Source organism: Elephas maximus, chromosome 7, assembly GCF_024166365.1.
Source record: "Elephas maximus indicus isolate mEleMax1 chromosome 7, mEleMax1 primary haplotype, whole genome shotgun sequence".
In the NCBI taxonomy this organism is placed as follows: Eukaryota; Metazoa; Chordata; class Mammalia; order Proboscidea; family Elephantidae; genus Elephas; species Elephas maximus.
In genome coordinates, this window is record NC_064825.1 from 90,244,225 (window position 1) to 90,259,443 (window position 15,219).

At 37.6% G+C, this 15,219-nt stretch overlaps 1 protein-coding gene across 2 annotated transcripts in view; it reads left to right on the forward strand.

The window, feature by feature from the left end:
* Window positions 1-15,219, forward strand: part of PDHX (pyruvate dehydrogenase complex component X) — an 81,011-nt gene that overhangs the window by 40,187 nt on the left and 25,605 nt on the right. For both annotated transcript variants that reach the window (XM_049889412.1, XM_049889411.1), the window contains exons 4-5: window positions 3,295-3,494; window positions 5,307-5,405. In XM_049889412.1, the coding sequence (XP_049745369.1) occupies window positions 3,295-3,494; window positions 5,307-5,405 (299 nt within the window). The remainder of the gene's footprint in view (window positions 1-3,294; window positions 3,495-5,306; window positions 5,406-15,219) is intronic.

Genomic DNA, 15,219 nt, shown 5'->3' on the forward strand with positions numbered 1-15,219 from the left:
CTGCTTGCTTGCTTAATCTTTTTTATATCTCAAAAGAGATTGACTCAGGGTACCCCCTACACTAATCCTACTCGTTAACATAACAAAGACAACCAATTCTCAAATGGGATTGTAACCACAGGCATAAAAAAACAAAATAAAGCCTGACTCTTAGCCACCCTGTAGGACAAAGTAGAACTGCTCCATAAGTTTCCAAGGAGCAGCTGGTAGATTACAGCTGCTGACATTTTGGTTAGCAGCCACGCTCTTAACCACTGTGCTATTAGGGCTTCACCACAGACGTAGAGGTAAGGATTTAGAACACGTATTTTGGGGGACATATCCATAACAAATATATATAAAAAAAATAAATAAAAACTTTGTAATGGTTCAAATCATCAGTCATGTGACTCAGCTCATCCCCACTAACTGTTGTGCGTGCCCTTTCAGTACTGGCTTTGTAGCTCTCAAACAGTTCTAGTTTTAAGAGAAAAACTGTTTATACCGTTTTTTAATTTACTATTTTTAAAAGTCAGAAATCAAAACAGTATTTATTAGCACCTTGAATGGTGTAAAACCCCCTCAAATAACTTCTTTTGGGAAATAACGCAGTAGATATTTTGTATCTTGTCTTCAGCATCCTTGGGATCATGATGAGCTAAGGAGGGCTGTAGAATGATTTCAGGACATTTGCACGTGGTTAATGCAGCCTATAGGGATGCCCCTAGTCCATAAGCCCCATACTCGGCACCTGGACCTGGAGGTGGGATTCAGCCTTCGTATGTGTATTATTGAGAAACATGATTTGTCATAGGCCTTACCTCCTGTTGGCTTGTATACTGCTATTTACCCACCAGTGCTGCCAGTCTGGCCCTAGTCTTTTAAGCATGAGTTTGCAACCCCTGCCAAGGGGGCACTCTTCTGTAGTCCAGTCATGATCCGGCTTGTTGAATGTATTATTTGTTTTAAGAATCAGTGATTTGGAGGAAAACAACCACAATAGTAATAATAACACCTTAAATACTCACATAGCAGTTACTACGTGTCAGATACTAATTTATTCCTCAACAACTCTGTGTTGTTGTTGTTGTTGTTGTTGTTATCATTGTTAGGTGCCATCAAGTCTGTTCCAACTCATAGCGACGCTGTGCACAGCAGAACAAAACACTGCCTGGTCCTGCTCCATCCTCACAATTGCTATGCTTGAGCCTGTTGTTGCAGCCCTGTGTATTTTGAGTGCCTTCCAACCTGAGAGGCTCATCTTCCGGCACTGTATCAATGTTCCACTGCTATTCATAAGATTTTCACTGGCTAATTGTTTTCAGAAGTAGGCTGCCAGGTCCTTCTTCCTAGCCTGTCTTAGTCTGGAAGCTTAGCTGAAACCTCTCCACCGTGGGTGACCCTGCTGGTATTTGAATAGCGGTGGCCTAGCTTCCAGCATCACAGCAACACACAAGCCCTTACAGTATGACAAACTGACGGAGCGTGAGGTGACTTGGAGGAAAAACACAGCCACAGTGATAAAACACCCTTAACACTTACATGGCAGTTATTACATGTCAGGTACTAATTTATTCCTCAACAACTCTGTGTAGTAGCTACTATTATTATCTCCAACATCTAGAGAAAACTAGCACACTGCTAAAAAGATCTCTTATTACACGAAGGGAATGGAAGAAGTCAGATGAATTACCTTAAATTCATATAGTGATTTTAATGACTTTAAATGAAATTATTTTAATGATGTAGGTATTAACTTCCTTTAACTTACTGCCAAGTTACATGGAAGTATTTCACTTGTCCTTGTCCATTGTATTTGGGGTCCTGCTTCATGGTGCCATTTTTTTAATGGAAAACAATGTGAGTAGTTAAATTTTATTCGATATTTAGATATGCTAGAAATTGAAATGATACTAAATGTTCATTATTGCCTGCTTGTGGTGCCAGTATCATATTGGTAGTGTATATATGGGGTCATTTGCAAGATTTATTGTAGTAAGTGAAAACAGCAAGGTGTCAGATTCAGTATAGTGTCTCAGACTTCAGAAATCTATTGATATGTTTAAAACAATTCTTTTTTTAATTTTTAAATTAAATGAATGCTTTTCATTTGAGCGAAATTCTTTGTACTTGGATATTGTTTCTTGGATTGCTTAGTATTTTTCCACTTGCAACTCATTAAGCATTCTTACTTAGTTTTATATAACCATTTCTTATGTATAGTTTGCTTCATCAAAGCGCTGTTCCTGTTCTCCACCACTAATTAGTAAACTTAGACATCTTCCTAACACCCAGAACTTACGCCTTTTTACTTTAAGAATAGTCCACATACTAATAAGCATCAAAATTAGTATTACTCAGAAATGTTGAACCCATGCTAGGAATTATGCTTTTACTTATAATTACTGTATTAGTGAATGCCCTGCCTTCTGTCATCCTATTATGCATTAAATTGCATCTGTAATGAACCTTAGTTAGAGTAATTGAAAGGAAATGATAGAAATAATTAAAGAAATGACATTTTCTTCCAGGACTGAACTTAATAATTTCCATCTGAAGGTTCTCTATGGACTTTTTTTAATAAATGAAGAAGAATCAGCCCTTTCTTTATAAATTAACACTACTAAAATGCTTAAAATATATTTATCTTATATTTTTGAGAAAACCATCTTCAGTGTTATCTATGCTTTTTAATTGGCCTTATCTACAACAAAGTGTTTGGTTAGCTGAGACACAACTGTGTTTCTGATATACTTTTAAAAATTTCATGAAGTTTTATTTCTCAGATTTTGTAAATAGGGAAAGAAATATGGAGGAAGAAGGAAATTACACCTTACATTAACAACAATGGTTAACTAGCTCTTTTTTTCCAGAGACTTAAGTTTACTGAAGAGATTGTACTTTAAGTTAATTTCAATAAATAGGACTAACTGGAGAGTTAATGCCTATGCACTCTTGGAATTCCTAAGCCATTGTATAAAAACTATATGGGAAAGACAAAAAGTTGGGATATATAACCACAGTGTCGTGTTTTTGACTTGTAGTGATGGACATGAAAAAGAAGGTGGTAATGATAGCTCTTATGTATTCAAAGACGGTCAGAAAGAGGAGAGATCCCAGATTTTTTCTTTATTTCAGGAGATATATTAGAAACTGGGAGGGGAGGATGGTGAAGGAAGTGGGGATAGGTAGGACAGTATGGCTCAAAATAAGAGATATTTCCAACCAGTATAAATTTATCTAACAAAGGAATAAACTACTACACGAGGTCAAGAACCTCTTCATCTCTGCAATTATTTTCTTTTTAAAATATAGGTCGAAGAAGGAGCTAAAAATATACGGCTAGGTGCACTAATTGGTTTGATGGTTGAAGAAGGAGAAGATTGGAAACATGTTGAAATTCCCAAAGATGTAGGTCCTCCATCACCAGCTGCAAAACCATCAGTGCCTCATCCTCCAGCAGAGCCACTGGTTTCTGTCACTGTCCAAAAGGAACACAAACCAGGGAAACTTCAGTGAGTATTTTTATCTGAATGGTGATTAAAATAATAATACTAATATGGTAGCCTCTGGGGTATTTTAATCATTACCATGAAGTAGAAGGTTACTGATCTTTTTTCTCTTATGAGACTGAGGCCTAGAAATGATTATTTTACTATCATTGTTTATTCAACAAAGTTATTGAATACCTGTTATGTTCCATCTACTGTGAAAGCTTTGTTGACTCCGTAGAGAACAAAACAGCCTTCGTCCACTTTCAACTTGAATTAGGTTTTAGGATTCCAGAACTGCATTCAGTATACCAAACTTTGTACTGTGTTCCCATTGTTGGAATTCCAGTTAATATGAATTCTAGTTTCAAGTATGTAACTGATACACAGTGGAATTAGCATTTAAGCATCTATTCCTTTTAAAGCTATTATTCATTTGGATTTCTGACACAGATAAAAGCTCTTTTTTTTTTTTTTCCAGTTGTGTCTATATCCAACACAGATACTTTGTAAACATAGTTTTAGAAAGAAAGCTTTAATTGATGGACTGCAAATTCTGACACAAGTTTTTATTATATTTATTTAATACTCTATGTAATTATACAAAGTTTCATTTTCTTTATAAGAAAAGTTATTTATATGTGTATTATATATAATTTTTAGTTTACTATGGTCAGTTTTTAAATTTACAGTATTTGTTAAGTACTGGTTTTAAAATTCCCTTTATGTCTGACTCTGTTGCCTTTACTCTCCTTTCATTTTCTCTTATTTAATGTAAAAATCAGAAAATCAGAACACCTATATGCCAGTGTTCTCATTGATGTTTTGTACCTAATGACCTTCTCCCCTTGTAAATAAGTAATAAAAAAGAAAGGCCCAAGTATTGTTGCGTACTTCACCGTCATGTGCGACCTTGGACAGTAGTGTATACACTATCGTTCTACTAAAGTCAGTCATCATTAGAGACCTAACATGTGTCTGAGGTCCCAGGGTGTATGTTAAAAACCTTCTGACCCATGAACTAGTGTGTTTTCATTAGCCTGTACAATGTTGGCCCGCGCAGAGTTGGTTTTTTGTTTTGTTTTTTCATTTGAATTGGTTGCTAGTTAATTTTATATAAAAATCTCAAATTTTAGCTTTCTTGAAAAATCTGAATATTTCGCCATACCAGGCCCATCTCAGCCAGAGCTGAGGATTTTCCTGAAATGTGGCAAGTGACACAGTACCCCCCTACCCCCCCACATATAGTAGTTTTAAACTTCTGGACTCAGCTTGTTTCACTCATTTTTCTTTACCTGACCATGTAGGCATTTATTTTTGCTACCTTTCCTTAAGATCTTAATGGAAAAGTAGACACTTACTAGTCACGTGCCGCCATTTCCTTGCCTATAAAATCACTGTAATTGTTTCTGCCTCTCTTACTCCTATGGCACATATATAAAGTAAAAGTGCTTTTATATAAATACTAGCGACTTTTATAAATATATGAAGGAACAATATAATTAGTTCTTTATCAATAATTGTGTGATGAGTAGCCATGTAAAAAAGAATTATGGGAAATATAAGCTGTTTCCCCTAATGAATATTTACTTTTATTAAAAGAATATTTTTAAAAGAGTAACTGTGTAGTTAAATGTTTATGAAGATGTTTTGGCAATAAAGTAAACAGATTAATAAAGATTAATTTATTTGACTGTAACCATCTGTGGGAGTCACTGTAACTTTATTATAAGATTTTACTTTTTCTAATTATCAGCAAAACTGTTGACATTTAGATGTATTTGAATCAAATGCAAGTGCTAATTGGTTCCATTAATCTTCATGTTCCCTTCTTAGAGTCCGTTTAAGTCCAGCTGCACGTAATATTCTGGATAAACACTCACTGGATGCTAGCCAAGGCACGGCGACTGGCCCTCGGGGAGTATTCACTAAAGAGTACGTGTGTGGTTTGGAATAACCAGTTCCGTATATCATGATCACCTTTTTTCTGAAAGTATTTAAAGAAGAACTTGTTCAGTGTTAAGATTTAAAAGGAAGTACACTGTTCTTTTGTACTTTTAATTGCTTTTGTCAGTGTAAAATTGCATTCTGCACAAGGTTGGTTTACTGCATAATTGCAGCATTACTGAAGAACAGTTCTAATTTGGTAACTAAACTGGATCTTTGGGAATGGTGATAAGTGCAGAAAATTAGAATGCAGAACAGCGGAACTTTATATGGTTTTTAGCATGTATGAAATAATTATGCAATCGTATTTAAATTTCTGAAACATGTAGAGTCTGTTTTTCCCTTGGATGCCCGGTCCATTTCTGAATAACATGCTGTATCCTATGCAATATGCCACACACTGTATGCATCAATGTATGCTGAAGGCTATGAAAGATCAAGAAGAATTAATGGGCAGACGATTAAGCAGAAGTATGATGAGGCTGTAGCACTCAAAGTACTTGTAATGTGCAAGCCGAGTGGTGTACAGGGGACACTGAGTTTATGTTAATGGTGGGGGAACAATTTGGAAGAGTAGTAATGGTGGATGTACAACATGAAGAATGTGGTAATCAGTGTCACTGAATTTCACATGTAGAAATTGTTGAATTGGCCAATTTTTATTCTGTATATTTTTAGCACAATAAAGAAAATGATACCAGAAAAAGAGGAAAAAAAAAAGTCAAGGGGGATGAGATATGAGAAAAGCTCTTGATATTTGAGATTAGGTGACCTATTGGAGGGCGGTTCAGTAGTGTGGCAGCAGTGGAGTGAAGAAGTAAAACTTTCTTCTATTTCTATATGTGTTCAATACGTTTATAATGGGTATGTGTTGAAGAGTTATCAAGTCATCCCTTGGAATCTGCAGGAAACCCTGGTGGCGTAGTAGTTAAGAGTTCAGCTGCTAACCAAAAGGTCGGCAGTTCAAATCCACTAGGCGCTCCTTGGGAACCTCATGGGGCATTTCTTCTCTGTGCTATAGGGTCGCTATGGGTCCGAGTTGACTTGACGTCAGTGTGTTTAGTTTTTTGATTTTTGTATCTACAGGGAATTGGTTCCAGGACCACCCCCCACCACCACCATCAGCCACAGATACCAAAATCCAGGGATGCTAATCCGAGGATGCTCAAGTCCCTTATATAAATTGGCATAGTATTTGTGTATAACCTTGTGCACATCCTCCTGTATACTTTAAATCACCTCTAGATTATTTGTAATACCTGGGTTTACTGTGTTAATACCATGTAAATGCTATGTAAATAGTTGTTTCATCACAATTGAAGACTTGCTCTGGAAGGTAGCCCTCTCACCTGTGAGTTTCTTGAGGTCTTTTGGAAACACTGATGCTGCCTGGGCATATTCTCCCGTATCTTGAAGTGCTTGAGGCTGTAGCATTTTACATAGGTAGCCAGCCATCCCTTACTAGTCCCCTCACATAGTCCCTTTGAGGGATCGCTTTGATCACTTAATTGCTTTTTAGGAGACCTTTTGTCACAGAAAAAAGGATGCACACAAGTAGGGAATGAATGAGACTCAAGGTGAACAGTGCTCAAACAACTAGTGCTGGGGAGAGACTGAGGGTCTGTGAAATGGCAGGAGGCTACAGCAGGGTGTGCCTACACATGACTTCACTCCTGTGGGTTCAGCATAGTGCTTGGTGTGCCGCAAATTCAAGTTTTACTTTTTGGAATGTTTTTTTTTTGGATACGAGGACCAGCTGGATTAGTGCTGTAACATTTCCTAAGGAGAACCAAAAGGTGCTATCTTGCTAGATACCCTAAGAAAACAGTATTAAAAGAGTTATGTTTCTTTATATTTTTACCATTTTTCTTCCCCAACCTATTTCCCAATTCTCATCCTTGTCTTCATTTCTGAAACCCCCTATCGTAAAGAATTCAATCTCTGGACCTGGGTCTTCAAAATGTAAAAATTTAGAGAGGGTTTCATGAGAAAAATAGATCCTTAAAGCATGCATTATTGGGGGCTTTTGACTTTAAAAGATGCCTGTGTTTTAAGTTGAACATTATGGTGACCTTTGCAAAAAATTGTGGCCTGGTATAATCTACAGAAATATCTTCTTCTGTTTGGTTGGAAATTTGCAGGCTTTGGCATAAGCTGCCCCCAAAATACCTTAGCACACATTCTTGAAATAGTGATGGACAGCCTTCCTCCACACTTTGTCAACGGATAGTGCAAGTGGAATAGAAAAATCAGTTGCAACTGCCGAGAAAGTGCCTCCGATGCATTGTATTTATGAAGAAAATCACAGGTGTCAGGCTTACTATTTCAGTTTTGCATAAAAGCACAGGTATTGCTCAGGAGATATGTTGTACAAAAACATTTATAGTTTACTTAGCCTGTGTATGAAAGAGAAATAATGTGACCTTTTTTTTTTAATTTGTATTGTGCTTTAAGTGAAAGTTTACAAATCAAGTCAGTCTCATACAAAAATTTATATAATCCTTGCTATATACTCCTAATTGCTCTCCTCCTAATGAGACAGCACACTCCTTCCATCCACTCTCTCTTTTCGTGTCCATTTCGCCAGCTTCTGACCTCCTCTGCGCTCTCATCTCCCCTCCAGATAGGAGATGCCAGCATAGTCTCAAATGTCTACTTGATCCAAGAAGCTCATTCTTCACCAGCATCTTTTTCTATGCCATTGTCCCGTCCAATCCCTGTCTAACATGTGACCATTTTAAGAAAGCAGCTGCCAGGGCCATGGTTAGAACGAGAACACATTTACGTTCTTTGTAGTCAGTCTTCACATCTTTGGTATTGTTGTTAGGTGCCATCAAGTCAATTCCTACTCATAGAGACCCTATGTACAACAGAACGAAACACTGCCGGGTCCTGCGCCGTCCCCACAATCGCTGTTATGCTTAAATCCATTGTTGCAGCCACTATGTCAGTCCATCTCATTGAGGGTCTCCCTCTTTTTCACTGATCCTCTACTTTACCAACCACGATGCCCTCCTCCAGGGACTGATCCCTCCTGATAACATGTCTAAAGTATGTGAGACATAGTCTCGCCATCCTTGCTTCTAAGGAGCATTCTGGTTGTACTTATTCCAAGATAGATTTGTTCATTTTTTTTGGCAGTCCATGGCATATTCAGTATTCTTCTTCAACACCACAATTCAAAGGTGTCAATTCTTCAATCGTCCTTATTCATTGTTCAGCTTTTGCATGCATATGAGGCAATTGAAAACACCATGGCTTAGGTCAGGCCTACCTTAGCCTTCAAAGTGACTTCTTTGCTTTTCATCACCTTAAAGCGGTCTTTTGCAGCAGATTTGCCCAATGCAATGCGTCTTTTGATTTCTTACCTGAGTGTTGATTGTGGATCCAAGTAAAATGAAATCCTTGACAACTTCAGTCTTTTCTCCATTTATCATGATGTTGCTTATTGGTACAGTTGTGAAGATTTTGGTTTTTGGTTATATGTTGCGATCCATACTGAAGCCTGTGGTCTTTGATCTTCGTCAATAAGCGCTTCAAGTCCTCTTCACTTTCAGCAAGCAAAGTTGTGCCATCTGTATAAGGCAGGTCGTTAATGAGTCTTCCTCCAATCCTGATGCCCTGTTCTTCATATTTTATGTATATATATTTATTTATCTCCTTGGTGTAGCTACATCTTAAATCATAGTTGTAATTAATTTTTGTACTCATAACCCTGTAAGACCAGAGTAGAACTGCCCTGTAGGGTTTCCAAGGAACAGCTAGTGGATTCTAACTACTAACCTTTTGGTTATCAACCAAGCTCTTAATCACTGCACCACCAGGGCTACACTCATAACGCAGCATCAAAAGAACTGTTAGGTGTAGCAGGCAAGTTTATAGTATGTTTTTAGCAATCTTTCTTTTCAAAACTAATTCACAGCACACATTGTGAAGAATGTAAGTATTGTCCTTAACAACTTGTATAGAAATTGTTGAATGGGAGCCTAACCTGCTGTGTGCCTTTACCGAAAACACAATAAAATACTATTTAAAAAACAGAAAAAACTGATTCATGGCACATCAGATGAATTACTGCAAGATCCTGGTGGAGAAGACGCTCCTCTGAGTGAACTGCCAGAGCACCCTCTGACTTGCTGCAGATGTGTCTAGTATGTTTGTTTTTCTTCTAGTTTTGATGGTTTTTAATGGCCACCTGATTATCTGTTTAGTTTGATTAATTATTTGATGGACAGAAATCATTAAAATCCCTTTGCATTACAGAAACTTAATTAAACAATAATTCACATTTATACCCCATGGGATATGTAAGTGTATCAGCAGTAAAAGTTTTCTGTGAACCAGTGTCCACAATTGGTTTTCTATTTGCTTATGATTGTTGACTCTTGTTTACGTTGATTCTTCACTAAGTGCTTCACTACCCAAGAATCTTAATTAATACAGGGATGAAACTAGACTGCCTGTTTCTTGAGAAAGTAATAAATAATAGTTATGCTTATAGTGAGATACAAATGTGTCTAGTTAGTATTTCCAACTTTTTTTTTTTTTTAAGAATTTTTAAAACACTTCCTAGAAGGCAGTAGGTAATACATAGCAGTGAAAACTTCTGTTATTGTTTTCATAGTCCAAACACAAAAATTCCTCATGGGAATGATTTTTCTTTTTCTTTCTTTCTTTTTTTTTTTTTTTTTTTGTGCTTTAGATGGAAGTTTACAGACCAAGTTAATTTCTTGTACAAAAATTTATACAAATATTATTATGTGACACTAGTTGCAATCCCTTTCCACCCTGGGTTTCCCCTGTCCATTCAACCAGCTCCTGTCCCTTCCTCCCTTCTCATCCCACCTCCAGACAGGAGTCACCCATTTGGCCTCCTGTATCTGCTTGAACTAAGAAGCACACTCTTCACGAGTGTTGTTTTATGTTTTATAGTCCAGTGTAATCTCTGTCTGAAGAGTAATCTTCAGGAATGGTTTAGACCTGGGTAAATAGATCGTCCAGGAATCATCACTGCAAGGGTCCCTTCAGTCTCAGTCAGTCAGACCGTTAAAAAAAAAAAAAAAAAACCCAAAACCAAACCCATTCCCATCAAGTCGATTCTGATGCACAGCGACCTTATAGAACAGAATAGAACTGCCCCATAGAGTTTCCAACGTGCGTCTGGCAGATTTGAACTGCTGACCCTTTGGTTAGCAGCTGTAACACTTACCCACTTTGCAACCAAATTAAGTCTGGTCTTTTTAGTGAATTTGAGTTCAGCACCCCACTTTTCTCTCCTGCTCTGTCAGGCACTCTCTGTTGTATTCTCTGTCAGAGCAGCCTTTGTGGTAGCTGGGCACCATCTAGTTCTTCTGGTCTCAGGCTGATGGAGTTTCTGGTTTGTGTGGACTTTTCTGTCTCTTGGCCAAATATTTTCCTTGTGTCTTTGGTGTTCTTCATTCTCCTTTGCTTCAAGTGGGTTGAGACCAATTGATGAGTCTTAGATGGCTACTCGCAAGCTTTTAAGACCCTGTATGCTACTCACCAAAGTGGGATGCAGAACATTATCTTTTCTTTTATTGTGCTTTAAGTGAAAGTTTACAGTTCAAGTTCTCATACAAAAATTTATACATGCATTGTTATGTGACCCTAGTTCCCCTATAATGTGACAGGACACCCCTCCTTTCTACCCCAGATTTCCCTTGTCCATTCAGCCAGCTCCTGTCCCTTTCTGCCTTCTCATCTCACCTCTGGACAGGAGCTGCCAATTTAGTCTCATGTATCTACTTGAACTAAGAAGCATACTCTTCATGAGTATCATTTTATGTCTTCTAGTCCAGTCTAATCTTTGTCTGAAGAAATGGTTTTAGTTTTAGGCTAATAGAGAGTCCAGGGCCATGTCTTCTGGGATCCCTCCATTCTCAGACCATTAAGTCTGATCTTTTTACTAGAATTTGAGTTCTGTACCCCACTTTTCTCCTGCTCTGTCAGGGACTCTGTTGTGTTTCCTGCCAGAGTGGTCATTGGTGGTAGCCAGGCACCACCTATCTCCTGGTCTCAGGCTGTGGAGTCTCTGGTTTATGTGGACTTCTCTGTCTCTTCGCCAAATATTTTCCTTGTGTCTTTGGTGTTCTTTATTCTCCTTTGCTCCAGGTGGGTTGGGAACAATTAATGCATCTTAGATGGCCACTTGCTAGCTTTTAAGACCCCAGATGCCACTCACCAAAGTGGGAAGCAGAACATTTTCTTAATAAACTTTGTTATGCCAGTTGACCTAGATGTCCCCTGAAACCATGGTCCCGAGACCCCTGCCCCTGCTACTCTGTCCCTCAGAGTGTTTTGTTGTATTCAGGAAACTTCTTAGCTTTTGGTTTAGTCCAATCGTGCTGACTTCCCTGTATTGTGTGTCATCCTGCCCTTCACGTAAGATGATTCTTATCTACTATCTAATTAGTGAATACCTCTCTCCTTCCCTCCCTGCCCTTATAACCATCAAAGAATGTTTTCTTCTGTGTTTAAACCTTTTCTTGAGTTCTTATAATAGTGGTCTCATACAATATTTGTCCTTTTATGACTGACTGATTTCACTCAGCATAATGCCTTCCCAATTCATCCATGTTATGAAATGTTTCCAGGATTCATCATTGGTCTTTATCATCTCATAGTATTGCTTCGTGTGAATATACCACAATTTGTTTATCCATTCATCTTTTGATGGACACCTAGGTTGTTTCTGTCTTTTTTTTTACTATTGTGAACAGTGCTGCAGTGAACATGGGTGTGCATATATCTATTCATGTGACAGCTCTTATTTCTGTAGGATATAGTCCAAGGAATGGGATTGCTGAATCACATAGTACTTCTATTTCTAGCTTTTCAAGGAAGCACCAAATTGATTTCCAAAGTGGTTGTACCATTTTACATTCCCACCAGCAGTGTATAGGTGTTCCAGTCTCTCCACAGCCTCTCCAACATTTATTATTTTGTGTTTTTTGGATTAATACCAGCCCCCCCCCAAAAAAATTTTTTTTTTTTTGGGGGTGGTTAAGATGGTATCACATTGTAGTTTTGATTTGCATTTCTCTAATGGCTAATGATCATGAGCATTTTCTCATGTATCTGTTAACTGCCTGAATGCATTCTTTGGTGAGATGCCTGTTCGTATCCTTTGCCCATTTTTTAATTGGGTTATTTGTCTTTTTGTTGTTGAAGTTTTGCAGTGTCTTACAGATTTTAGAGATTAGATCCTGATCAGATATGTCCTAGCCAAAAATTTTTTCCCAGTGCATGGGTTGTCTTCTTATTCTTCTGATGAAGTCCTTTGATGAACATAACTGTTGGATTTTTAGGAGCGCCCAGTTAACTAGTTTCTCTTCTGATGTTTGTGCGTCGTTAGTCATGTTTCATATTCTGTTTATGCCATGTATTAGGGCTGCTAGCATCGTCCCTATTTTTTCTTCTGTGATCTCTATCATTTTGGATTTTATATTTAGGTCTTTGATCCATTTTGAGCTAGTATTTGTACATGGTGTGAGGTATGGGTCTTGTTCCATTTTTTTGCAGATGGATATTCAGTTATGCCAGCCCCATGTGTTAAAGAGACTGTCTTTTCTCCATTTAACAGACTTTGGCCTTTTGTCAAATATCAGCTGCTCATAACTGGATGAATTTATCTCTGGATTCTCAATTCTGTTCCATTGGTCTATGTATCTGTTGTTGTATCAGTACCAGGCTGTTTTGACTTACTGTGGTGGTATCAAAACCAAACCCAGTGCCATTGAGTCAATTCCAACTCATAGCAACCCTATAGAACAGAGTAGAACTGCCCCACAGAGTTTCCAAGGAGTGCCTGGTGGATTCGAACTGCCGACCCTTTGGTCGGCAGCCGTAGCACTTAACCACTTTGCCACCAGGGTTTCCATGATGCTATAATATGTTCTAAAATCAGGTAGTGGGAGGCCTCCCACTTTGTTCTTCTACTTCAGTGATGCTTTTCTTATCCTGGGCCTCTTCCCTTTCTATATGAAGTTGGTGATTTGTTTCTCCATCTCATTAAAAAATGCCATTGGAATTTGGATTGGGATTGCATTGTATCTGTAGATGGCTTTGGGTAGAATTCACATTTTCACAATGTTGAGTCTTCCTGTCCATGAGCTAGGTTTGTTTTTCCACTTATGTAGGTTTCTTTTGGTTTCTTACAGTAGTGTCTTGTAGTTTCTTCATAGAGATCTTTTACGTCTTTGGTTAGTTTTATTCCTAAGTATTTTATCTTCTCGGGGCTATTGTAAATGGTATGGATTTGGCAATTTCCTCTTCAGGGTTCTCTTTGTTGGTGTAAAGGAAGCCAACTGATTTTTGCATGTTTATCTTGTATCATGATACTTTGCTGAAATCTTTTTTATCAATTCCAGGAATTTTGTTGTGGATTCTTTGGGGCTTTCTGTATATAAGATCATGTCATCTGCAAATAGGGATACTTTTACTTCTTCCTTACCAATTTGGATGCCCTTTATTTCTTTATCTTGCCTTATTGCTCTGGCTAGTACCTCCAACACAATGTTGAATAAGAGTGGTGATAAAGGGCATCCTTGTCTGGTTCCTGTTCTCAAGGGGAACGCTTTCAGACTCTCTCCATTTAGGTTGATGTTGCCTGTTGGCTTTGTATAAATGCCCTTTATTATGTTGAGGAATTTCCCTTCTATTCCTATTTTGCTGAGAGTGTTTATCGTGAATGGGTGTTGGACTTTGTTAGATGCCTTTTCTGCATCACTTGAAAAGACCATGTGGTTCTCGTCTTTTGTTTAATTTATAGAATGGATTACATTGATTGTTTTTCTAATGTTGAACCATCCCTGCATACCTGGTATGAATCCCACTTGGTCATGGTGAGTTATTTTTTTGATATGTTGTTGAATTCTATTGGCTAGAATTTTGCTGAGGATTTTTGCATCTATGTTCATGAGGGATATAAGTCTGTAATTTTCTATTTTTGTGTGTGTGGTGTCTTTAGCTGGTCTTGGTATCAGGGTTATGCTGGCTTCATAGAATGAGCTCAGAAGTATTCCATTCTTTTCTATGCTCTGAAATACCTTTTAGTAGTACTAGTTTCCACTCTTCTCTGAAAACTTGGTAGAATTTTCCAGTGAAGCCATCAGGGCCAGAGCTTTTTTTTGTTGGGAATTTTTTAATTACCTCTTCAATCTCTTCTTTTGTTATAGGTTAATTTAGTTGTTCTACCTCTGTTTGTGTTTGTTTAGGTAGGTACCGTGTTTCTAGAAATTCGTCCATTTCTTCTAGGTTTTCAAATTTGTTGGAGTACAGTTTTTCGTAGTATTCTGTTATGATTCTTTTAATTTCTGTTGGGTCTGTTGTGATACCACCCATCTCATTTCTTATTTGGATTATTTGCTTCCTCTCCTGTTTTTCTTCGGTCAATTTGGCCAGTGGTTTTTCAATTTTGTTGATCTTTTAAAAGAAACAGCTCTTAGTCTTGTTACCTCTTTCAATTGTTTTTCTGTTCTCTGTTTCATTTAATTTGCTCTAATGTTTATTATTTGTTTTCTTCTGGGGCCCGAGGGCTTCTTTTGCTGCCTTCTTTCTGTTTGTTGAAGTTATTGGGTTAATGTTTTGATTTTGGCCCTTCTTTTTGAATTTGAGCATTTATTGCTACAAATTGACTTCTGAGCACTGCTTTTGCTATGTCTCCAAGGATCAGATAGGATGTGTTTTCATTCTCATTTGATTCTGTGAATTTCTTTATTCCATCCTTGATTTCTTTTTGTCAGAGATTAATATTGCCCCACTTTTTTTTTTTTTATTGTTT